Below are 25,084 nucleotides of genomic sequence, written 5' to 3' on the forward strand. Positions count from 1 at the left end.
GCCATCACGGAGCCATGAACCAGCAGCACATGATGCCTTCCCAAGCCTTCCAGATGCGGCGCTCCCTGCCTCCAGATGACATCCAGGATGACTTTGACTGGGATTCAATTGTGTAGGGCTTGTTTCTGCAAGGCATCAGACCCCAGCGTCACCTTTCTGTGCAGTTAAGGGAAAGGTTTTAAGAGAATCCAGTTGAGAAAACAAAGTTGCTAATCACTTCACCAATGTTATCAAAATTTCTTTTGAAGACAATCAAAAAGATTTTAGCTGGATAACTTACTGCTTTTATCTGACCCAAACAAGTACTACATGTTTGTCTCCTGCCAACTGCCCTATGTAGCTCCTAACTGTTGTGTGATTTGGACAGCTTTTTGCATATTTGTGTCAGTTTGATGTTAACCACAAGTGCCAGACTGATTTTTCAGACAGAGCCTATTTTGCTGCAAGCAGTTTATAGATACATATGTGTAAATATATGTACAAAAATTACTGAAAGACTTCAATTTTTTCTAATTGGATTATTATGTCTTGAAAAGAAAGTTACTGTCAGTTTTTATTCTTGTTAGGCTATTTTCTGCAGGATGCTTTTAATTGATGTAGGGAACTGAAAGGAAATAGATTTTTCCAAAGCTGTTTCCCTTATTTAATCTTTTTCAGAAATGTGGGTAATAATGAATTCTGTCCAATAAGTCAAGGAACCCGGATTTTGATACTCTTCAAACAATCCAGAGGGGCATGTTGTTCCTGAGCAGCATAAAGAACTGACCAAATTTGTTTTGATGCTTGGGAGGTTATAGAGTATATGTTGTACCTTGTCAATGTCTGTTTCCTAAATCTGCATTATGACAGCTCTGAAATTTGTTTCAATAGCTAGAAGCTGAGCATTGCTTGGCTCTAAACAAATTAATGCCTCCACATTCACTTATGTATTTATTATTCAGAAGTGTTATTTTAATATTTATTACTACCTTCTGTGAATGCTCATCTTCTATTGGGATTCACTAAGGAGAAATGTGGTGTTTGAAAAGCACAGAATTATTTTTCGTGATAAGAGTTTACAGACAAGACAATCAGAGGGATATTGTGTCATTCTCTTTATCATCAATCCTTTTACCAGGTGAGTGTATTTCTCTGTCTTAGCATTCCTGCTGATTGAGACTTAATAGCTAAATAGGATTTTTCTAGAAGTTGAATCAAAGAACATTTGGGCAACAGAACAATAGGACAGGATTCATGAAGCAGGTTTTCCTACTTTCTTCTTTCTGTTTAGGTAGCACTGGAAGGAGGATGGAGCTACACATAGACTATTCGCCTCAGTGCAGTTACTAAGTGGACTTTTGTTTCAGTTGTCCTGTGTGTGCATGACATTGGGTGGCTTTCTTTGAAATAAAGCCTACCTTGTATAGGAGTCTTTATTAGTTTTTTTGTATTGTTTCATGTCATCTCACAGTTACTTTGCATGGATTGGTTGTCATAGTTTTATAATGAAACTAGAAGAAATGAGATTTTTTTTCCCTAATGAATAGGTTTTGAATTGATTCTTTAGAGAAAAAAAAATGTTTTTTTCATTTTAATGGGAATATAAGTTCCATCAAATCAAGGAGGAATGACTGCTCACTGGTTGCTTTTTAGCACCTCTGATCTCTATCAGCCATATGCTAAATCACTTTAATTAGCCTTAGTGATTCTTTGGTTGAGTGATCTCTACTTGAACTAAACATACATTTTTTTTGTTTCTGTGGGTGTATGTATGTGTGCGTGCGCGTGTGTGTGCGCACGCGCGTTTTTTTTTTGTTTTTGTTTTTGTTTTTAATGGAGTGTGGCCTTGAATGAGTCACTGGGAAGCCAGCTGTGGTAAGGGCTGGTGACATTGGGAAGGAAGAAAGAGCTTTATGTTTCTTTGTCATTTGGAGTTTGCTTGGCATGAAAGGGAAGCTCAGTTCCAGCCCCTTGGATCAGTGAAAATCAGAGGATGCTGGAAAGGCAGCCAGCAGACCCCTCTTAGAAGGATCAAGGCAAGATGAGATGGCAGCCTGCAGAGTAAAAGCTTCAAAACAGGGGGAGTGATTTTCAGAAGTCTGCTCAAGTCATTGTTTCCTAGTCACTAAAATAGCTGTTCTGAAACTGTCTGAATTGCTTGGGTAGAAATGTGCACTTTAAACAGTTTGGGTATTGGAATGCAGTCTCTTAAACTGAATGATTTGGATAGAAACACCAACAATGATTTTACAAATTTTGTGACGCTAATTTCTCATTTGGTAATCATTTACTGATTTGCAGTGGTCAATATTTTTGTGAGTATTTAAATTTACCAAGAATGGCCTTGGAGGCAAAGTCTTCATCCATACCTATCCCACTCTCTTGTGGTCCAGGTGGCCCAGAAACCCAGGACTGGCATCTGGGCCATGACCAGACAGGGCTATCTGAGAGTCTCTCTACTGGTCATTTCTGTTGGTAGTTGCTAATGCAAAAAAACAAGTTCTGTCTTGGGCTTAGATTGACTAAAGACTTTGGGGGAAAAGAATAATAAATGCATGTAATCAAACGGGGCATTCTGTCCAGGAAAATAATCCGACTGGCATTTGTGGCAGTTTTTGAAATGTAAATGTATTCATGTGTGTTCTTGTAAATATGTGTCTCTCAAATGTCCTTTGAAGTGGGAGGGAAACAATCTGGGGATAATTTCAAATGGAATAGAGTATTTTGATATTGTTCATTCAGAGGGTGATGTGTACATATCTATATTGTATATATGTGATGAAAATGCATTGGCTTTTTGTGCAAACACAAACCTGCTCTCTGTACTGCTGTTGGACAGTCAGTGTTTTAATGTTTCTACAGTTTTGCTATTGCACGATTTCATATTCTGCCTCTATGATGAACGGCACCCATTCTTTGTAACTGTTTAGTGCTGTAAAGAAATATTCCAAGTGTCATTAGGATTGTTGCTGCCAGACTGATATGCATGAATGGCACTTAAAATAAATATATAACGTTAACTCTTAAAACACTGATTGGTCCATGTCATTTGCTGCAGCTGAGGGAGTAAGACTGGAGCTAGTTCAGATGTGGACAGGACCCAGAGCCATTGGGGTATTAGAGATTGTGTCCCAGTGCACTACTGTGTCCACAGTGCTTGCTGCCATTTATTGAGCATCTCACTAGGTCTGTGAATTTGAGTAAGTATTTAATCTCTCTGAACCTCAGTTTCCTTATTTATAGTGCCTGTAAAATGAGGATAATATCACCTGCTGGCATTGGAGTGGAATTACATTGAACAACACATCTAAACATGTAGAATAGCACCCAGAGCATAAAACTTGGTGGTGCTCAGTATGTGCCAGGTGCCATGATCTTCAGATAGAGGTAGAGTGACTTATCTTGATTCTTTAATTGGCAAGTGACAGAACTGATATTTGACTTCAAACATGTTTTTGTTTTTTATAGGATCCTCTCATTCCAAGAGAATTGCCTTATCCCTATTCCACTTGGCTGCCAGTCTTGTCCCCAGCACTGCTTTCTCAGAGAGCTACTCCTAAAAGGCAAAAGTGGAGATTATAATTTGCCAAGCAAATATTCTGTGACAGCACTTCCCACAGGCAGCCCAGAGATGAGAAAGTCGCAGTTCTGGTTTTAGGGGGTATAGACTTGCCCAAGACAGGTAGCAAATACCAGTCCTGGGAAACTGGTCAGGGAGGCTTCTCTGAAAGTTTTCCTTGGCAAAAACAAGAGTCATGGTGAAGAGGGTGGGTGGGATAGGGTCTAGGAAAGCCTTTTGTGAGTATGGACTATTCCTATTGAATCTTCAAATTTTCCAAGTTCAGAGAAAGTAATTTTCATTGGCACTATTGCTGTGAACTCCAATTGGGAGCTAGATTATTAGCATGGGGATTGTGGGCTGAGGTGGGAGGGGTGTCAGGCTGCTAGTAAAGCACCAAACATAGTCTTCTATGAAAATGGTAGGGTTCTGACTTCACTGATGTGGAAGTCTCAGAGAGGCCAAGCAACAGGCAGGCCAGTTCTGGGGAAGTTGGAATGGAGCCAGGAGTATCTCGGGGCAAGGGGGCGGGGGGGACTTCCAACCAATCCCATGATCTACCTACGGCCCCTGGCTTCTTCTAATTTAACTTACACAACACTGCCAGAAACATCAATTTATTGGTTTTACAGAAGAGAAAACAGGCTCAGAAAGGTTAACTTGCCTAAATTCTCACAGCTAGTAGCAAATCTGGGATAATTCAGCCTGGGTCAGACTCCAGAACTCATTTCCTTTTACTTCCACTGATGTCCAAAAAGAGAAATTAGCCTGGTGCAGTGGCACATACCTGTAATTCTAGCAATTCAGAAGGCTGAGACAGGAGGATCACAAGTTGAAGGCCAGGCTTAGTGAGGCAACTTAATGAGGCAAGTTCAGGCAACTTAGGCTCTCAGCAATTTAGCAAGATCCTATCTCAAAAAATGGTCTGGGGATGTGGTACAGTGGTAAAGCATCCCTGGGTTATATCTCCAGTAACAAAAAAAACGATTAGAAAAAAGAATTATTTAATTATTTTGAGGCAGGAATAGGGGCTATTCACCCACTGTGTGTGTCCCTGAGAAAGTGGGGCTGTGCTTTCCTCCCATCACAGGTTAAGTTTTGATCAATAGCAGTGCCTTTGAAGGGCACAGTTAGATCTAGTTGCCTTGTTCAATTCAAGTGCATCTTCCTATTTCATCATCAAATGAAATAAGAAACAAGATCATTAAGCTCCATATTAAATTCTCAAGGCTTCAACATTTAGCTTTGTGCAAAGGGCTTCTGGATAAATTGTCTTATTTGGTCTACAAAATAACTTGACATGTACAGTTACTGCCCCATTTTACAGAAGAAGAAACAGCTTCAGAGAGGTAAGGCACAATGTAGATGCATCATGAATGCATTCCACTGAAGGAATGCAAATTTTAAATAGTGTTATTATGGAATATTCATGTGCCTCTGAGCGAGACACAAGACTCACATCTGAGACTGTGACTGGTTTCTGCTTGTGTGTACTTCTCCACATGAGCATGATTTCATTGGCTAAAGATATACACACTTTAGGCAACGTGGACTTTGGGTGTAAGCCTACTGCTTCATCTGGCACTTAATGGACAGATTACAGCCAAGACCTAGAAAAACTGGCCATGTTGGGCTTACTAAGATGGATTTCCACAACACCTGTACCTTCCTAGGGGATCCCCCACCCCCAGCATAGCCTCACTAAGTTTCCCAGGCAGGCCTTGAACTTCAGTCCTTCTGCCTCTGCCTCCTGAATTGCTGTGATAACAGGCTTGTGCCACCACACCCGACTCCTAGGGGGTTTTTAAGAGTGATTCTGAACTTTCCTCCCTGCACATCCTCCTCCGTATAAGGGAGTAACAACATGTGTGAAGCATAAACTCAGTAATTGGCTGCACACAAAACCAGAATTCAAGCAACAGTGACCCCAGATGTACAGCATAGACAGCTATCGTTTATTAAGTGCATCTTAACTTGATATCACTTATCCCAAGCATTTGATTCAAATTGCATTTACCATATTTACTCTGAGAAACAGCTGTGTGGCTGATAGCTGTTATTACTAATCTCAATGAAGAATCTTTGCTACTTACTTACCCAAGATCATCCAGCTGGTAAGTGGTAGATAATGATGATAATAGCAGTAGAGCTGGGAATTCAAACCTAGGCCTTGCAGCTCCAGCGTCAGCATTCTTCACTAGCACACTGCTGTCCCTGCTCCTTGGTGTTGTTCCCTGAGCCACCGACCATAGGGCCTTGGGACAAAGCGGTGGGTGCAGTGAGTACCTGTGGCCACCAGAGGGTGGAGTAGCCAGCTGTGTGCTCTTTCCCTTCAGGATGGTTTCCTCTACCCGTGGGGCTGTGCTCCATTTCTCTGCAACCCCCAGAGCTCAGTGCTGTTGAAGGTTTACTAGGTGCCAGCCCTCAGAATTCGTGCCCCTCTTTTCCAGCATTGGAGGCCTCCTAGCTGGAGAAAGCCAGTGGTTCCTTCTAGTCCTCAGAGCCAAACGATGATGGGGCCCATTCCCCAGCTGCCTCTGCTCCTAGACCTCCTGATGCTTACTGCATCTCCACTGCGAGGTTTGGGTTAGGGGAGGTCGCCCTACTATCATCCCCAAACTCTTTTCTCCTGAGGCTCTACTCCTCTTCTGGGACCAGGACTGACAAGTGTTTGGGCAGGTGTGTTTTGGGCCATCCACACACCTTGTCCTCCCCAGCCCTGCCTCTGAGCCTGAGTGGGCCTTGGTGTCTTCACAAACATACACACACACACACACTGGCTCCTTTGACTGTCACAAATATTATGATTATTGCCACCATTTGCCAGGCCCCTGCCCGGTACTTGACAGCCATTATCTGAGTTAGCACTCCCAACTGCCTGGTGATGTTGGTGTCATTATCTGCCTTTTTACTGCTGGGCATTGCCACTTGGAGAGGTGAAGTGCTTTGCCCAAAGGTCGCTGCCAGTGAGAATGAGAGGAGGGAACCCAGATCCGCCTTACTCTGGTCTGCTCTTTCCATTGAGGCAGATTGCCTCTTCCCCAACACTTCCCAGTTGTCCTTGACCTCTCATGTCACCCCACCCCATCCCACCCTACCTCAGAGACACTGAGCTGACGTCACTCACCCTGTAATGCCTCTCATACTGCAGCTCCCAAAAGGTCATAGGGGCAACTTCCAGTCCCAGACAAGGGCAATAAAGATGTTAGGAGGACACTTCCCACCTTTCCCATCCTGAGCGATGTTCAGAAGCAGGAACAGTCCTCTAGCTCTGTGAAAGTACGTATGTGTATAAGTTTGTGAGTGAATGACACGTGTGCTCATGTAGTTGTATAATTATGTCTGACTGGGTACGTGGTTGTGCAGCCTGTGTGATTGTGCCTGGGACTTGGTCTCTGTGTTCAGAAGCTGCAGACAGGAAACAGCTCCTCACTCAAATTTGGTGGCTTGTTAGCCTCTTCCTCCTCTTCCAAGGTCCCATATCTGGGGAGATCTTGCCTGGGATCAACCTGGCTTCTCAGATGCTGGCAGAGTGAGGTCATGTGCATTGATAGTCTTTCTATTCTCATCACATTTCTGTCTTGTCCCTGTCACTACTCCTCCTACCTACATGCCTTTGAGCTGGGTCCTCTGGCAGCCCTTACTTTGCCCATCCCTGGTTTCCTTGATGACCAGAAGCTGGTCAGATGTGTTACTCAGCATCCGGGTCAGCTTGTTCCCTGCAGGTCCTAAGGCGGTGGGGGAAAAATGTGAACTTTGAAGTCAGAAGGACCTAGAATTCTATGTGGGCAAAACACTGCCCTCCCTCCCTCATCCACACAGTGGGTGCCATACCTCAAGGTGTCATGGAGAAGGCAAGTGGAGAGCAGCCTGCCAGATGCAGGCATGCAGGAGGTCCCAAGGAACTGTCTTCTCTTTATCTGCTGCCATGTTGCAAGACCAGCTGATACTCCTGCCCCAGCAGCCTTCCACCTACCCCTTCCCTTCTTGTCAGAGTCCTCTCAATGCCACTGCCACTGTGGTCTTTCTAAATCACAGCTCTGGCATGATCTGATCTTGCCTCCTATGGCTTCCCACTGTCACCAGGTTAGGGGCAAATGCTGGTAGTGTCTTCGTCTTTTCTTTTCGGGGTACTGGGATTGAACTCAGGGCTGCTCTATCACTGAGCTATACCCTTAGCCCTTTTATTTATATATTTTTATTTTGTGACAGGGTATCACTAAGTTACAGAGGCTGGTCTTAAACTTGTCATCCTCTTGCCTCAAGTGCCTCAGTTGCTGGGATTACAGGCCTGCACCATGTGCTGTTTCTGAGCTGGTGTTTATACCTCCCTCTGGCTGCTGCTCTAGACACACTGCTTCATCCCAAGCCAGCCTCCTTCCCTCTGCATCTCCTACGTTCACATTTTTCCACTGATCAAGCCTGCTTCAGACCCCATCCTGGCTGGCAAGCATTCTCTGATGGAGCTAAGGGGACCTGCAGCCCTCAGTTTGTCCTTCTCTCAAGGCCCCTGGTATGTACCCCACAGAGTCTCATGGAACCTGTCCATGTCCTGTCTGCCAATCAACTGGGCTCTGGGAGATCCCTTCTGGGACACACGGAGGCTCTCCAGCTGTGTGTCTCCTTCCTAGCAGCCTTCAGTGTGGGAGGTTGTCTCCATAGCTGATGGCTGATGGGGAGGAGGAGGCAGCTGCCAAGTGGGAACAGATGGTGAGTGGAGCACCCCACCACCTCACCCAGGCCAGGCACAGGGGATGACACTGCTGTGCAAACAGGCAGACACACCCTCTGTCCACTCCACAGATGCCCCCCTGGATCATCAAGGGAAAGAGCCGACCCACCTGGGGCCTGGGGGGTGGAGAGAAGTCCCTCCGTATGAGCCTAGACTTGGGCTCTGGCTGACAGGCCTAAAATCCCAACTGCCACCCACTTGGTGTGTCACTAAGCACTCTTTTTTCTGAGAGCTTTAGCTTCCTTCCCTGTTAAGTGGACATCATTGACCTCCCTCACAGGGTTTGACTCAATGGCCACTACTTTCTTCTTTTTCCTCCCTGGAAGGGGAAAAAAGATGCCAGTTTGGTACCAGAAAGACAGTATAGGAGGTATGGTATTGGATTGAGTAGAAGTTCAGATTTTTCTTTGAAATTTGAGAGAACTGGATTCTGTTTGGGAATTTATAGATGTGTGACCACAGCTGCTACCAAGCCCACTTGACAATGAATCTGATAAATTGTACCTTCCTCTGAGTTGAGGTATAAGTGTCTAGACTTATACTCTCCAGAGCCCAGGTGACCCTCTGCAATACAACAGTACCCTGCAGCCACATAGGCACTTTTGGGATAATCATGGTATTTAACCTCTGAGCCGCTGAGCTTCAGCTTACCCATCTATAAAATGGGGTTATATAGTTACTTCTTGTGTATTCCCTGAACTGTTAGTAGGTTTATATCCATTGTAATGTCTACCTCAGGTTCCTTGGGTTCCCATAGGAACCAAAGATTGTTATACTCTTTAAAACACATTTATAAGTTTTAAAGGTGAGGCTGTGAAATGTGAACCACACCCAGGTCAGGATTGGAGTTTCTAGGCCCCCACCTAGGCTGTTCCAGGCCTTTCTGCTAAGACCAGCTTAGGCTGCTGGGCCGAGGGAAGAGGAGCTGGGCCCCAAAAGATTGAGCCAAACTGGACCCAGTTCTAATGGGCACACAGGAACCATGACAAGGTCACTAAAACACAAATGTTGACCTCTTGGCCAAAAGGAATGGCATTGGCCTCCTCCCAGGGCAGGGCTTCCCGACTGTAGGCAAAGCCTGCAGCTTCCTTCAGTGTGGTGGGGGGTGGGTCTGGTTTCCACAGATGACAAGCACTTAGCCCAGAGCTTGGCACAGAGTGAGTCCTGATCAGCATTAACTGTCATCGCTAATGTGACAGACAGTGGCTGCCACCTTCCTGACTCCATAAAGACCTGTGGCACCCACCAAGCTCCAGGCCCTGTGTGAGGGGGGCCCTCCACTCCAGCGTTGCTTTCAGCAGCTCACGGGCCTGATGAGGTGCATGCTGGGAAGAATGTAGAGGCTGTGGAGGACAGAGGAGGGGAAGTGCTCTTAACCTTCACTGCTGGGGCCAGGGTTGGGGTTGATTAGGAAAGCTCTAAAAGAGCTGAAATTTGCAGTGGAGCTATTAATTCTTAGAGGCAGAAACTGAGGCCCAGAAAGCCACACAGAGTTTAAATGATGGCGCTGCCTGGCTCCAAAGCCTGAGCTCTGACCTCCAAGTTTGGCCCCTCCTTCCTGGTCCTGTCCTGGGGGGTCCTTTGGGATCTTGGCTGAATGGTGAGCTCAGCAGAAGCCTGATCATGATGACCCTGAGTGCCAAGCAAGGGTGCCTGGCTTTCAACCCCAGAGGTTTGGAGCAGCTTCTGTTGGGGTTCCATGGAGAAGCAGGAGATGGCATGGCCTGGAACGCCACAGAGGAGCAAGAGTTTGCAGAAGAGGTGGTCTTGGGATGCAAGGAACCCAAACAGCCTCAGATCTACCTCCTGCCCACACAAGAATGATGAAGAGTATGGGTTGCTCGGAACCAAGGGGACTCGGGTTGTGGGCATGGGGTCTAGAAAGCTTGAGGTCCTGGGAGGACCCCAAAATCTATCTTCTAACAACCTCAGTGCAAGCTGAGATCCTGTGGCCCCTGGAGAGTAGGAAGGGGACCTAAATTCACAGCTGGGAACAGGGCTGGGGAGGGGAACTGGGGGCAAGGAAAGAACAGTTGGTTCCTATTTCCCAGTGCTGATGTCAGAGGGGGCTGGGTAGGGCAGGACCCAAAGGGCCAAGGCCTAGGAGCCACTTCCTCTTTCCCACCAAGGAGCAATGTCACTCCCACAGTCCCCAACCCCTCAATTCCTGCTCTATTCCAGCAAGTCCTGGCCAGGGGGCTGTGAAAAGAAGAGGCATCAGGAACAAAAGTCTCCTCCGCTTAGCCCAATCCTGCTGTGCCTTGGAGGGGACAGAGACTGGAGAACCAAGGTAAGTCAGAGAAAGGGCTCCTTCAGCCTGCAGCAGCCTCACCCCAAACCCCATCCTAAGGCCAAATCAAATCCTAAGGCAGCTTTAACCTCACATGGAATCCCAGACCCAACCCCAATCATAAACCCAGCCCAGCCACACCTCCAACCTCAACTGCAAATCAACTCAGTCCCAACTCTACAAGGAGTCTTAACCTACACTCACAGCAACCTCCACATCAGGAACATTCTCCACATCAGGCCAATCCTAACTGGGCCCCCAATTCCAAACCTAAGCCTAGCACTGCCCTGTTCCCAGTCTAACCCTGACCCTAATCCAAATCCCAGTTCAAACCCCAACATGGACTCCCTTCCCCAACTGCTACAACAGTCCACCCCATTATAACAGCCCCAGGGCCGACCCCTCACCTAAAGCTGATGTTCCTTAATCCCACTCAGGTCCTCCCAGCCCCCAGTAATCCCAGCATGGCCTGAGTGTTGCTGATGCTCATCCCTTTCCAGCACCCCTTTTAGTCCCAGAGGGATCACTGGCCTCGCCTCCAACCCAACTCCTTCCAGACCTCTACCCGGTGGGGTGGGAGACCTCTGCAGGCACACGTGCACACCCACATACTTTAGCACATGAAGAAATACATGTTAACACAGACACATAAACTTACACACACATCCCCAAAGCATGCACAGATATGTACACCTTGGCACACATATACATCCCAATGTACACACACACACTCCCTGATATACAAACATACATACACGTTAGCATACACATGCACACACCCCAGTATATGCCCAAATGTAACATAACCTCTGTGATACACACATCTACATACGCACACACCTTTCAGAGTACACACATATATCTTGGCATGCACAACACATTCCTCAGTGTAAATGCATGCACCTGGGTGTATACAGACACACACACCAGCAAGGGGAGTGAAGTCCAGTCTGAGGTGGATCAAAAGCTTCCTGCCCCTCCCTGAGGCCTGGGCCCCTTTGTAGTTCCCTCCTCCAGGGGCTCTGCTCCTTCCAGCTCCTTCTTCAGTGCTGATTACGCAGCAGGCCCAGGGATTACCCACCCCCTTTTTGGAGCTGTCAGGGCAACTAGCTAGAATATGAAGTAGCAAGATTGCGAGCCTCAAGGAGATGCTTTCTCCTGTGTGCTGGGACCGCTTGCCAAAGATCACACAGTGAGCACGCAGTGCAGATGGAGGTCAGTCCCAGTGGGATCAGATTGGGGGTGCAGAGGACACATCAGGCAGTCTCACCTGCAATCCCATTGGGAGGATTTCAGGCCAGGACACTCTGAGGCTGCTGGGCTGGCAGGATCAAGGGACCAGCACATGAAGAGGCCAGACTGTGGCTTAGGCAGGTGACACAAAGGGGCAGTGAAGACCAGGATCCGCTGCTGATTACAATGTAACTGAATGGCCCTCTACAGAGTGCTCCCTGTGTACCAGGCATTTAAAGCCTCATCTAATCCTCAAAACCATAACACCTGTCTATAAGGTAGGTATTAATATTGGTCCCCACAGAGGACATTGGGACAATTAGACTCAGAAAGGGTCTAATCAATATCCTGGGCTTCTCTTACCTCTCACTTGTCCCAGACATAACACCCTCTGCACAAAATGATCCTCTACCCTATCCCATCTCAGAGAACCCCCACCCCAGCCCCATTCTCCAGGCCTCAGTACTGACACCACCTCCTTGGGAAACCCTCCCAAGCTGCCCTGCCGCCCCCCCCTTGTGAGGTAGCCCCTCCCTGGCACCCACCCCAGTAGCAGCCCTGTTGCCCCCACCCTAATGGCCCTGAGTGTCTGGGTTTGGGCCTCCATCCTGAAGGGTAGGGCTTGGTCTGCAGGCCCCACCCCACAGCACAGGGCCCGACCCAGCCTGCCTGTGGGTCAAAGTGGTGCCCTGGGAGCGGCCGGGGCTCTGCCAGGCTCGGGGTTGATCTCTTATCTCCCAGGGCTGCCTTGAGCCTTATCTGATGAGGCCTGACAGGCAGCAGATGAGACACTGACACAAGCTCAGGGTTATTCAGTAACCCTGACCTCTTTAAAGCCCCACTGTTTCCTGCGACATCCAGACCAGCTGCTCCTCCAACTTGGGCTGAGAGAGAACTGCAGTCATGAATACCTTCCTGCTCTCAGCGCTGTGCCTCTTGGGAGCCTGGGCCACCCTGGCAGGGGGGGTCACCGTGCAGGTAAGCCCCATCCGTACCTGGCCCCTGAGAGATCGCAGCGGCTTTGGGGGCTGGAGTGGAGGTGGCATTTGAGGTTTGCACTTCCTTGGGGACCCTCTTTTCCGTCCTGTCAGCCACACACACCTTTTGCTTCAAACCTGGAGCAGAAAGAACCCAGGTAGGAGAGAAAACTGGGAAAGGTGAGTGATGGAATGCCTGCCAGTTAGGGTACCTCCCCGAGCTTCTCACTGAGGCCCCAGCACCCTGGGAGGAGTCGGTTTTTAACTCCATTTTACAGGAGAAGGAAGCTGAGCCCCAGAGAGGTTCTATAAAAGAGATGTCCAGCGGAGAAATGAAAAAGCTGGATTCAAACCCAGGCCTTACTCCTCAGCTCTGTGCTCAGCTAGAGCAACCATCTGGGTCCCAGGAACTGTGAGGACACCCCAGAGGTCCAGATGGTTGGTTGTAGGACAGTGCCAAGAATGCTGGCACCCAGTAGGGGATCCTCACTATGAGAGACTCCTGGAGCCTCTTAAACAAAAACCAGGCTGCAGGCTGGAGATGGGGGCCCATCGAGCAGCTGGCTCTCGAGCAAGGGAATGCAGCCTGTGCATGGCTGTGTGGAACTGAGACTCTGCTGCACCTCTCCCTAAAAACCAGCTCACGGAGTCCTCATCAGGCACCTACTGTGTCCCTGGCCTTCCACCTCCATTTTCTTCATTACTCATGACTGCTTGCAGAACCTGAGGCCTCCGGGTACCCAGGGTCACAGAGCAAAGCCAGTAGGGCAGGGACTGGCTCTGACCCCCATACCAGCTCACTGGAGCATCTGTTTCCTAGGCACATTGCTCGTGTGCCCTAGAGCTGAAACTGCAGGGTTGGGGTCCCACCAGGGAGCTGAAGCCTGCCCTCCTGCCTTGGCTGTCTTGCTCAGGTTGGAGACTTCTCCTTTTCCCTGGAGTCAGTGAAGAAACTTAAAGACCTCTGGGATCTCCCAGAGCATAAGATTGAGAACTTCAGGAAGCTTGTGCCCACCCTTGGTAAGCCTGTGGCTCCTGTGATCTGCAGCTATGAAGCGTTTCCAGAAGAAATCAAGCCTATTTGCAAGGAGCCCAATGCTGAGGAGATCCTGCAGAGGCTGGGTGAGTGACCTCCTCTGGGAAGGCTAGGCTGGGGGATTCTCTGTTGATGGCTCTTGAGGAAGAGATGTTCTATGGTAGGTGGGGCTCTGTTCTAATTGGTGGGTCTGTTGAGCTCATGTTACGGTTAGTTCCAAGTTGTAACTGATGAGACTTAGGAAGATCCTGGTTCAGATGGATGGGTTGGTAGGTAATACTGTGCCCCAACATCTGGTGCTAGTGTTATCTCTTCTCTGGGTAGAACCTTCATTCTGATTGGATGGCTTGAATGGTCCATATGCCCTTTTTGGGATGGAAAGCCCCTTCATGGGTCAGAGAGGCCAGGCTTGTTGGGCCTCTCCTGGGGGTTGGATGGCTGCTATTCAAGCTCTGGCTGAAGGGAGGCAGGGGCCCATGGGGGAGGGATTGCTGGCTCTCATCAGGCCCCATCTCTCCTGTCCAGAGGCCATCGCTGAAGACCCGAGCACGTGTGAGATCTGTGCCTTCGCTGCCTGTGCTGGATGCTAGGGCGGTGGTGCTCACTGCCCTCTCCCAACTTTGCAGGGAAGCCCTGTCTTCTGCTGGAGGGGCAGCCTCTGATATTCCCACACCCAGCTGCACAACCTGCCCTGCCCCAGAATTGGGGGTGGGGGTTGGGGGTTGGGGGTGAGGAGAGAACAGCCCAGAGAGGGGCAGGGGTACTAGAGATCCAGCCAACGCTCGACTAATAAACCAGATTCCAGAGTCCTTCCAGTGTTGCCTTTGTCTCTTGCTTTGTGGATGCCCGTCCTATCCTGGGAAACTCAGGGTTTAGCATGCCAAAGTGGAAGGATCCCAAGCTCCCTGCTAAGCTATCCACTTGCCTGGGGCTGCCACCACACACGGGAATAAAGGGGACCGGAATTTCTAGGCCATCACTTAGGAGGGTGGAACCACTGCTTTTCTTTCACAACTTCTGGGGTCACCAAAATCACAAAGCCACATATGACCACAAAGCCTGTCTGAACTGGTTAGGATGTCCAACGCAGTGGATGGCTCTACTATGAGATCAGTGTCAAGCTCTTAATATTCAAGGCACCCAGGATCTGGCTTCCTCTGACAAGGCCAGCCTTGCCTCCTGCCCTCCCCCATGATCCCATCCCAAGCTGCACACCTATGGCCATTTCCTTTGCTCCCACTCACCTACCTCTGCACTGACCCTCTGCCTGCACTGCTGGCCAGGTAAATGACCCAGGCTCCAAACATCACTCCATGCCCTCTCCTCAAGTTGTCTTGTCTGATTCCCCCAAGAAGAGCTGTAGTGCTCCCACTCTGTCCTTGGTGCTTTCTGTGCACGTTGATTACCCACATCCTTGCACAACTCTATTTACCCTGTTGTGCTGTGTCTGGGGAGCCTCTCTATCCCCAGACAGGGTGAAGTCTACCCACATGTTGATAGCATGGGGATAGACCAGGGTAGAGGGGAAGCTAAGACAAGGTGGTTTCAGCCTTGGGCTCCAGCCTCAAGCCTTCAACATGCTGTGTGAGACCTAAGAAAAGGAAGTAAGGCCAATCAGTGGAAGGAGAGGGAACAAGGAAAGAGGAGATCACCAGGGTCCTTCTTGGGGAGTCGGGTGGAGAGGAAGTGCCACAGAGACATTCAGGTAGGATTCCCATGATCTGTGAAATTCAGAGGGTGACATCTCATCTAGCTGAGGTGAGATACATTTTCATTAGCCCTTGGGGACTTGCATCAGAATGGATGGACTTTAAAACCAATGTAGAAGAGGAAGGAAGAGAAATTTCCAGAAGGTTAGGATGATGCACACATAAACAAAGAGGCACTGGAATAGTAATAGTTCAGATGGGACAGTGCGGAGCCTGGGAGGCTGTCAGATTGGATTTGAGCCTGAGCATGTCATTTGCAAGGCGTGTGCCCCCCCCCCAACCTTGATTTCCTCATCTGGAAATGGGATGAGAACAGATCCTGCCTCCCCAGGTGGCTGGGGGAGTGACGAGATGTGTGGTGGGTAGAATAAATCACTTAATGCTTGAACTCTGGAGTCAGACTCTCCGGCAATTAATCCTGGCTTTGCTTGTTAGAGCTGTGTGACTGGGGGTGGTTTACTCCTCAGTTCCCTTATCTGTAAAAATGGGATGGCAACTCTATTTTTGTAGAGTTGAATGAAGATGAGAGGAAGTAATACCTGGTAAAGTTTTTAAAGCTCCCTGGGTCTTTGACAACCAACAGGTCAAAGAAGAAATTAAAAGGAAAGTTGAAAGATATTTTCAGACAGGCAAAAATAAAAACACAAAATACCAAAAATTATGGGATGCAGCAAAAAAAACAGTTCAAAGAGGGAAGCACTAAATGCCTACACAGAAAGAGTCTCAGTAAGCCATCTAATATTACACCTCAAGGAACCAGGAAAATAGCTACTCATGAAAAAGAACGTCCACTAACTTAGAGCAAAGTTAGCAGAAGGAAGGAAATAATAAAGATCAGAATAGAAATAAATAGAGATTAGAAAAACAATAGAAGAATTAACAAAACTAAGAGTTAGCCTTTTGAAAGATGAAAATTTTGACAAACCTTTAGCTAGACTAAGGGGGGGGGAGAAGAGAAGAGTCATAAAAAATATCAAAGGTTTTCTTCTAAGATCAGGAATAAAACAAGGATGCCCACTCTTCCTACTTCCGTTCAACATAGTGATGGAAATCCTAGCAATAGAAATTAAATGAGAAAATAAATAAAAGGCATGCAACTCGGAAAGGAAGACGTTGAATTGTCTCTATTGTAGAACACATGATCTTAGATATAGAAAACCAAAAATACTTCACCAAAAAAAAATTGTTAGAACTCATAAACAGGTTGCAGGATATTAAATGAACATAAAAATCATAGCATTGCTTGGCGGAGTGGCACACAACTATAATCCCAGTGGCTTGGGAGGCTGAGGCAGGAGGATTTGCAAGTTCAAAGTCAGCCTCAGCAACTCAGTGAGGCCCTAATTTACTCGGCGAGACCCTGTCTCTAAATAAGATATGAAAAAAGGGCTGGGGACATGGCTTAGTGATTAAGTGCCCCTGGGTTCATCAGTAGCATTTCTACATGCTAACGACGAACTATCCAAAACACAAATGAAGGAAATATTATTTACAACAGCAAAACAAAGCTTAGGAATAATTTAAGAAAGTAGGCAAAAGAACCATAAACTGAAAAATACAAAATATTAATGAAGGAAATTGAAAACATAAATAAATGGAAAAATATTCCATGTCCATGGATTGAAAGAATTAATATAATTAAAATGTCCACACTACCAAAAGCATTCTACAGATTCAATGCAATCCTTATCAAAAGTCCAATGATATTTTTTCACAGAAATAGGAAAAAAAATTCTAAACTTCAAATGGATGCATGAAAGACTCAAAATTGTTAAAGAAATCTCAAGCAAAAAGAACAAAGCTGAATGCACCACATGATCTAATCTCAAAATCTACTCCAAGGCTATAGTAATAAAAATAGCATGATACTGATTAACACACACACACACACACCAAACATACAAATGAGTGAAACAGAATAGACTCCAGAAATAAGTCTACAACTGATCTTTGACAAAAATGCCAAAATCACATAATAATTGTCCAATAAATTGTTCTAGGAAAACTGGATATCCACATGCAGAAGAATAATTTCATCCCATATAAAAAAAAATCAACTCAAATGAATTAAAAACTTAAGTATAAGACCTGAATTGTAGAATTACCAGAAGATAGGGAGGGGGGAATTCTTGGCATTGGTTTTGGATATGAAAAATGGGATGGCATCAAACCCAAAAAGTTCTACAGAGCTAAGAATAAGAGATAACCTATGGAATGGAGAACTGATGAGGGATTAATAGCCAAGATATATAAGAACACAAGCAACTCATTAACAAGAAAACAAGTAATCCAAATTTAAAGTGGGCAAAGGACCTGAGAAGATATTTCTCAAAAAAAGATAAATGAACAGCCATAAGGTATATGAAAAGGTAATCAATATCACCAATCACTAGAGAAGTGTTAGTAAACCATGATGAGATACCACCTCAATCTTTAAAAAAAAAAAAAGGCATATATATTCATTCCAAAAGGTAAAAGGGTGTGTTGGGAAGGATGTAGCAAAAACAGACCCCTGTACCCTGTTGGTAGGAATGTAAATTGGTGCAGTCATTAGCCCTCTGATGGAATGGAGGTCTTTCCTCTAATTAAAATGAGAACTACCATATGGACCCAGCAATTTCATTTTGGACATACCTAAGATAATAAATCAACATGTCCAAAATGTGTCTTCACTACCATGTTTATTGCAGCATCCATCCCAATAGCCAAGGCATGGAATAAAGAAAATACGGGACACATACACAATGGAATGTGATTCAGCCCTGGTGTGGTTTGGATCTAGAAAGTCCCCCAAAGGCTCATGTGTTGATGGCTTTGTCCCCAGTGCAGCAATGCTCAGAGGTAGGGCCCTTGGGAAATAATTGAATCATGAGAGTTTTGACCTCATCTATTGCTGGATTAACAATTTGATGGCAATAATGGGAGGTGTTAGAAACTGTAGGAGGTGGGGCCTAGGTGGGTCAATGTGGGTGTATCCCGGGAGGGTTTATCTTATCCCTGGCCTATTTTCCCCATTCTCCTTTTCATGGCTACTATGAGGTGAGCAGCTTTCCTCTGCCACACCTTTCCACCATGATGTTTCCATCTCAGAACCAGCCAACCATGGGCTGAAACCTCTGAAACCATGAGCCCAAATCAACCTTTCCTCCTCAATTGTTTTTCTTGGGTATTTTGTTGACTTTCTTTTTTTTTATCACTAAAAAAAAAAGAAAAATAGAAAAATGGATTGATTCTGTTGTCCGTGAAGAGCATAAATAAACGTGGAGGCAATTGTGCTAAGTGAAATAAGCCAGGCATAGAAAGACAAGGTGTGCATGGCCTCACTTCAGGTGGAATCTAAAAGAAATCTAACGCATCCATGCAGAGAGTAGAAGGGTGGTTACCAGGGACTGGGAGCAGGGGAGAAAATGGGGGCATGGTAAAAAGAAAGAGGAAGAGGAGGGGGAGAGGAGGGAAAAGGGGAAGGAAAACAAAGCTCCGCTGGACCACGGAGAGCACTTTGTAGGTGCTGCTGTTCTGAACATGAGAGGTGCTCCACAGTGACTGTTCCCTTCGCTATCTCCACCAGGTGAGCTATAGGGAGCAGTGGCACTTGCATCCAGAGCATGTCTGGGCTCAAGTTAGACTTGAGAAGTGGCACTGGGGAACCACAGCAGTATAAGGAGCATAGGGGGCCTACAGGCTACAAGGCCATGAAGGAAGCTTTGGCCTGGCCTGAGTGATGGTTGAGGGTGAGGAGTAGGGGCCTAAATTGCTGCAGCAGGCCTTGCAAAGGGCCCCAGTTAACCTCACCCTGGGGGAGGGAGAGAAAGAGGCTGGAGCCTGCAGAATTCCTGAGAAAAACTGGGCAATCAGGTTGGGCAGCTGACTGAGGAGTCACCATGGCCTTGGGGAGCTTCTAGAAGGCACAGGTCCTTTGTATCTGGCTTCCCTCCTCCTTGGTTGCCCAGGATGAAGGACAAGATGGGAGTTTGCTCTGGAAAGGCCCCACTACTGGGAATTCCCAGCACAGCTCTTGGATCAACTCTGTTCCCAGGGATTCCTAGCATGTCCCCTGAAGGCTGTTGGGAGGTGGTGGTGGCTGCACTGGGCCCTGCCTTCAGCAGCAGCTTCAGTAGGCTGGCAACATGGAAAGCTAAGGACGGCATGGTCAGAACACAGACTGTGGTCCAGGCATCCTGGGAAGAACCTGCTTAGCCACTTTCCAAGTCTGTGGTCCCAGGCTGAGTATTTCTCTGTGCCTACCCTCCTGACTGGTAAGGGAGATGGGAGTTAACCACAATGTCTACTTCACCTGACTGTTGTGAGTTGCATGTGCCAAATGTTCGGAATGGTGTCCAGGATATAGCAAATGCTCAATTAATGTTGGCTACTACTAGTACTCCTTGGGGCCACTGGGCTGGGGAGGGGGAAAGGAAGGTCTTCCAGCTGGAGCTGGCCAGATGGCTCCCAGGAGGCCAAGAGCAGAGTGGGAGCTTAGAGAAGACCTTTGTCTTCTGAGAAGGCCACTGGCAGAGCCAGCCCTGGTGTGGGCCTGGGAAGGGCACAGGTGACCTCCCCCAATCCCTCCTCCCATTGTCCTCACCCCTGTCAGGAGTACAGAAGCTGGCTCTGACGCTGGGGTCCTGGAGCTCAGCCTGAGGGTCTTACAAGCCTGGGTTGCTCTGTGAGGTCATGTGACTCTCCACCTGAGCTTTGCTCCCTCATCTATGATATGGGGCTTAATGAATCAGCTCTTTGGGCTTGGGAAGTTCTGCCTGTTATCTTCTGTCCAACCTTGCCCTCAACCCATGCAGCTTCCCAAGATGTTCCAATGGACAAACAGACACTTGGCTCCATGTGAGTGGAGAGTTTATTCAGGAGCAGGGAACCCTGCTCAATCTTGTGTCCCATTGCTTTGCACCTGATCGAGCTGCTCTGGCCTGGGAGGGTGGTGACGACTGTAGTGGCCAGGAGCCTCTGCTTGAGTGTGAGGGGCCAGGCGTCCAGGGTGAGCTCAAGGCTCCCAGGGGCATCTCAGCAACCGGTGCAGGCGACATTTACACACAGCTCACAGTTATCATTGGCGATGGTCCCTGGGCAGGAAAGAAAGTCAGCCAGCTGACCCTAACCCTGAACCTGGAAGGTGGGTGGCCACAGGGGAGCTGCTGGACAGACTGCAGAGAGGGGCTGTGTAGGAGGGGACCCGGCACCTTCTTCACAGAATGGGCACAGGGAGCTTTGGAAGTAGTGAGGCTGGTCCCCATCCCAGGTGCTCTCCTTCCAAGCAGGGACTGGGCAGGGGACTTTGGTCTGTGCCCTTTTCTTGTCTGCTCCGTGGACAGCTAAACCTTTCAAAGGTATGTAGGAGGGAAGGTGGACAAAGGAGGGACACGGGGACTGGCCCAGAACAGGCTCAGCAAAATGCCTGCCAGTAACTGTGTTCCGCTGCCTGGCTCTGCCTCATTCCTCTGCTGTCAGCTCAGCCACCATCTCCCCTTGGAAGCTTTTTGGACCCTTGTCCCATCAGGTGTGAGGACCGGGCTCTTCTGCTGCTCTCCCATGCACTCACTGTGTGTTCAGGGGGCTGTTCCCTGGGCTCTCTTCCCTCCCACCTGGGAAGGCTTTGAGGGACTCCCTGGGACTAAGGGGGCTCCTGGCCTCACTGTGCCCAGACGGGAGCCGTCCTGGGGCGGGGGGGGGGGTGTTGGGTACTTGAACCTCCCTCTCTGTAGCCACAGGAGCTTAACAGAAAGAACCTGTGGAGGAGGAGCTGGGATGGTGGAGGCGGCAGGAGGGGCGGGAGGTGTGCAGGGGTGGGGGCACCTACTCAAGGTCTGGAAGATACTGGCGGCTTCCTGGGAGGTGCAGACGGGCCGGAGGTCCTGGGGCAGAGCTGGGTGGTGGCACACAGAGGGCAGGAGGCTCTTGGTTTGCAGGTGAGGGCTGGGCTCCTGCTGCCCCTCCAGGGCGCTCAACTTCTTCACCGACTCCAGCTGGACCTCGAAGCCTTGGTACTGGGGGTGGGTGTCGGGGAGATGGGAGGAGGTCAGGCCTTGGACCAGGGCAGGCACTTGACCCCATAGGTCTTCTGGCCCCTTCCCTGTCTTGATGGAAAGTCCAGGACACACGGGAAAGGGCAACCTGGGTGGAGGAAGCAGCCCTTGGCTCCCACTATGCTGCTGGCCGTGAGGGCCTGGCGAGGTCTACATAGAGCCTTGGAGCGTGCTGGCTCAAGGCATGGATGTCAGAGATGAGGGACCCTGGTTCCAATCCCAGCTGTGTTCTGGACTGGCTAACTTTCTCTTCCCACATCTGAGCCTCCGCTCCTTTATCTGACATTCCTTTAGGGATCCTGGTTCTGGGACATAATCACTAACAGGTCACTCTCCTTGAACTCACAGGGCAATAATGCCAACTCCAAGTTAACCAGAGGGACTCACCTTGATGAGGACCGACTGTGTGCTCTGCAGCAGAAGCAGGAGACCCACAGCTGCCCCCAGCAGGTGCCCCAACGCAGTCCTGCTGTCCATCTCTGTCCTTTTGTGTTCTCGCTGCTGCTGTCCCCCTGGCTCCCACTGGCTTCCCTGGCTAGCAGCCTTTATAGGCCAAGCTCTAGAGCCCTGGTCACTCATTAACTGGCCATCTGGGGTGGGGTTGTCAGAAATTTGGCTCTCTGACAAGCCCAGAGCTGGTTCCCAGGCAGGGGATTGGGGATGATGACCAGGGGACGCCCAGAGCACACAGGAACATGGTGGGGCTGGGTCAGCTGCATGCCTGGGCAGGGTTCTCTGTGAAGGTTGCAGACCACTGCACTTTCCTCCACTCCTTGGCACCTGCAGTAGTGGAAAGACAGGGGAACCATCTCACAGACAGGGAGAGTAAGGTTCCTGAGATGAAGCAATTTGTCCCAGGTCTCAGACCTAACCAATGGAAGAGAGACTACAGCCAGCCCTTTCTGGCCCATGTCACCCACAGTTCTTTCTCTGTGAAAGGTGCACAGGGGCAGAAGTGCCAGGACAAGGTGGGCAGATACAGCGCTAATGTCAGGGTGCTCCAGCCCTGGCGCCCTCAAAACCACCACATCTCCCACTCCTCTCCCCAGTCCATTGAAGGACCATCCTTCTGTCCAGGTCTTGCCCAGGCCTCTGCTTGCTGTCTCCTACCTGTGCCTGGTGCCCTTGGCTTCATGTGACCTATCTGTCCTGTCCGTCCCTTTCAGAACCCAACAGCCTAATCCAGCATGGAAGAAAGAGCACTGGGCTTGTGGCTCTGTGATCCTGGGAGTCTCATCAAGTCTGACTGAACCTTCATTTCTTCCTCCATCACATGGACATAAAAAAAACAACCCACGACTGAAGGGTGTTATGAGTGTGAGGGGGCTCCAGTCCCCCTGAGTCACCCTCGTGTCCCGGGTAGCACACCTGTAGCAGGTTCCTCACTCTTACAACTACCTTCTAGGCAATGGGTAACTCACTGCCTCAGTGGCCGAAGGTTGGGTCAGAGAGAAGAGGGCAAAGTTGATAAGGGTGATATCACCATGGCCAGCTCAGGTGGCTGTCAACAGTGGCAGGGCCAGGATTCAGATCTGCCAGGCACCCCATGCATGATCTTGGCTCCCATGGCCCATCTTGGATTCCAAGATCCCACTCCAACTTGGTGGCTAAAACCTGCTCTATCTCGCCACCCTGACTGACGTATGCCTAATACCATGGCACGTTTTCACCGATGCAGTCCATCTGCTGGAAATGCCCATCATCTCATTTTTATCTTGGATTGAGATGGAAAACAATCTCAAGTGAACTTTGGAATTTCCTATGTCTTGCTTTGAATGCCAACTTCAGCCTTTATGAATAGACTTGACATGCTTTCATGTCTGTAAAATGAAAAGGATCATCAGACAACAATAACTTTCATTTCTTGAGGGCTGTGTGCCAGGTGCAATGCTGTAGAACAGCATAATCCCATTTAATCCTATGGGATGGGTGTAACGATTGTCTCCATTTTATAAACAAGTAGCCTGAGGCCTGTGAGGCACCCTGTTTGTTTCTCTGTGGGAATAGGAGGAGTGAGCAGTGTTTTTTTCCTTTTCTTTTGTTTGGGAACTTGAACCCAGGGGCACTCGACCACTGAGCCACATCCCCAGCCCTATTTTGTATTTTATTTGGAGACAGGGTCTCACTGAGTTGCTGAGACTGGCTTTGAACTCCCAATCCTCCTGCCTCAGCCTCCCAAGCCACAGGGATTACAGGCGTGCACCACAACACCTGGCTGCAGGTTTTCTATCCAGAGCATTCTTAACCCAGAATCCAGTAGCCATTAGTTAGTTATATGACCCTGAACAAGTTACTTAGCATCTCTGAGCCATTGTTTCTTCAACAGGAAAGTGGAAAACATAATGAACCACTCCACCATGGTTGTTAAAAGGAAAAACTGGGCATTCCCTGTTCCAGGGAGCATGTGACTCTCTCTGTCCCCTGACTGACCATTTTCCCAGGAAGCACCCAGCCCACAGGGAACCTACAGTATAGGGTGGTTTCCCTGCCTGTTCTTCTCCATGGAACCCTCTTAGACAAGATGCAGCTGGAACAGTTCTGATCTCTGGCTTCTGCAAGCTGAACTTGATGCAGTTCTGTCCAGTGCTGAACTTGAGCATGGGACAAAACCTCTGTGGTCTCAGTTTCTCATTAAAAAAAAAAAAATGAGCATCAGAAGTTGTCACGAGACCTCTTGATCACGCTTTTTCTATCAGCATCAAGTGCTCTGCCACCACATCAGGAGCAACCCTGTGGGTTTTGGAATCCTGTGGCTGTGGCCTCTTTCCTTTCTTTACCTTCTGGGTCCTCCAGTGAGTGTCAGTCTTTCCCTGGGAACAAGGTATGACTTCCTCATCTGCCTGATAGGACTCAAATTCATTTTTCAAAATCCATCTCCTCCTAATCTCTTCATAAATGACCTACCATTCATCAAAATCAACTTGGCCACAGATGCAAACCCTGGATGTCCCCTCTCCCCCGCCTCCGCCAACCTGCGTCTGCTGACAAGTATTATCAAGGCACTTCCTTCTTTGTGGACGTGGCAATGACGCTCACATCAGCCCACGGAAGCCTCACGTGGATGCTGGTGGGAGAGAGTTTGCCCATGTGCTTTGGCTGCTTCCCTTCCCACACTGGGCCCCTGCCCAGCATCTACCACCATGGTACTCCAGAGCCCATGACTCTCCCCGCCTCACTGACCACTCCCAGCAGCATTTCTCCTAGCTGACCGCTCCAGCTTTCTTGGAATAATGATCTTTCTTCATTTGGCTTCTGGGACCCATGTTTTCTAGCGCTACTGCTTATCTCACGGGCTCCATCTTGTTTCTTCCGTTGGCATTTCCTTCTCTTCTGGGTTTAGTCCTTGGACCTCTTTCCTCTGTCTGTGGTTACCATCTTGGGGTCTTACCTGGTCTCAAGGAGTTCAATACCATCACTGCCTTTTGGCTCACTAGCCTGACCTCTCCCTGTGGCTAAGGCTCATTTGTCTAGCTGCTTCTTTAGTGTCTCCCATCGAGGTCCAAGGTGTGCCCATTTACCCAGTTGCTCAGGTGG

At 48.5% G+C, this 25,084-nt stretch overlaps 3 protein-coding genes across 13 annotated transcripts in view; 2 read left to right on the plus strand and 1 right to left on the minus strand.

The window, feature by feature from the left end:
- Nucleotides 1–6,636, plus strand: part of FOXJ3 (forkhead box J3) — a 116,987-nt gene extending 110,351 nt beyond the window's left edge. For 2 of the 4 annotated variants that reach the window (XM_081307521.1, XM_081307520.1), the window contains exon 13: nt 1–2,992. In XM_081307521.1, the coding sequence (XP_081163647.1) occupies nt 1–116 (116 nt within the window). In that variant the 3' untranslated portion in view covers nt 117–2,992. The other 2 variants (XM_081307519.1, XM_081307522.1) reach the window with 2 other exon arrangements.
- Nucleotides 4,749–23,088, plus strand: GUCA2A (guanylate cyclase activator 2A). 8 transcript variants are annotated; one of them, XR_014023724.1, is made up of 7 exons: nt 4,749–4,887; nt 7,751–10,100; nt 10,452–12,071; nt 12,630–12,771; nt 13,685–13,892; nt 21,899–22,000; nt 22,717–23,088. XR_014023724.1 is itself a non-coding variant. In XM_081307524.1 (6 exons), exons 4-6 carry the CDS (start codon nt 12,697–12,699, stop codon nt 14,394–14,396), a joined length of 348 nt encoding a protein of 115 aa, XP_081163650.1. In that variant the 5' UTR covers nt 4,749–4,887; nt 7,751–10,100; nt 10,452–12,071; nt 12,610–12,696; the 3' UTR covers nt 14,397–14,609. The 8 variants fall into 8 exon arrangements, 7 of the variants coding, with proteins under 7 accessions (XP_081163650.1, XP_081163649.1, XP_081163651.1 ...); XM_081307524.1 differs by lacking the exons at nt 21,899–22,000; nt 22,717–23,088 and adding an exon at nt 14,332–14,609 and having other exon boundaries at nt 12,610–12,771; XM_081307523.1 differs by lacking the exons at nt 21,899–22,000; nt 22,717–23,088 and adding an exon at nt 14,332–14,609.
- GUCA2B (guanylate cyclase activator 2B) lies at nt 20,415–22,027 on the minus strand (the record flags this gene model as incomplete). Its single annotated transcript, XM_081307530.1, has 3 exons — nt 20,415–20,590; nt 21,325–21,511; nt 21,938–22,027. The coding sequence occupies 3 exons, from the start codon at nt 22,025–22,027 to the stop codon at nt 20,532–20,534; spliced, it is 336 nt and encodes a 111-aa protein (XP_081163656.1). The 3' UTR covers nt 20,415–20,531.
- Nucleotides 23,089–25,084: the final 1,996 nt, after the last annotated feature.

The sequence above is a fragment of the Spermophilus citellus genome (assembly GCF_964194105.1).
Source record: "Spermophilus citellus genome assembly, chromosome: 9".
Taxonomy (NCBI): Eukaryota; Metazoa; Chordata; class Mammalia; order Rodentia; family Sciuridae; genus Spermophilus; species Spermophilus citellus.

Bases quoted from the DNA above. Each gene is read 5' to 3' on its own strand.
- GUCA2A (XM_081307524.1), top strand. From the start codon at position 12,697: ATGAATACCTTCCTGCTCTCAGCGCTGTGCCTCTTGGGAGCCTGGGCC. The intron at 12,772-13,684 runs GTAAGCCCCATC...TGTCTTGCTCAG, and splicing joins CAGGGGGGGTCACCGTGCAG to GTTGGAGACTTCTCCTTTTC. The intron at 13,893-14,331 runs GTGAGTGACCTC...TCTCCTGTCCAG, and splicing joins GGAGATCCTGCAGAGGCTGG to AGGCCATCGCTGAAGACCCG.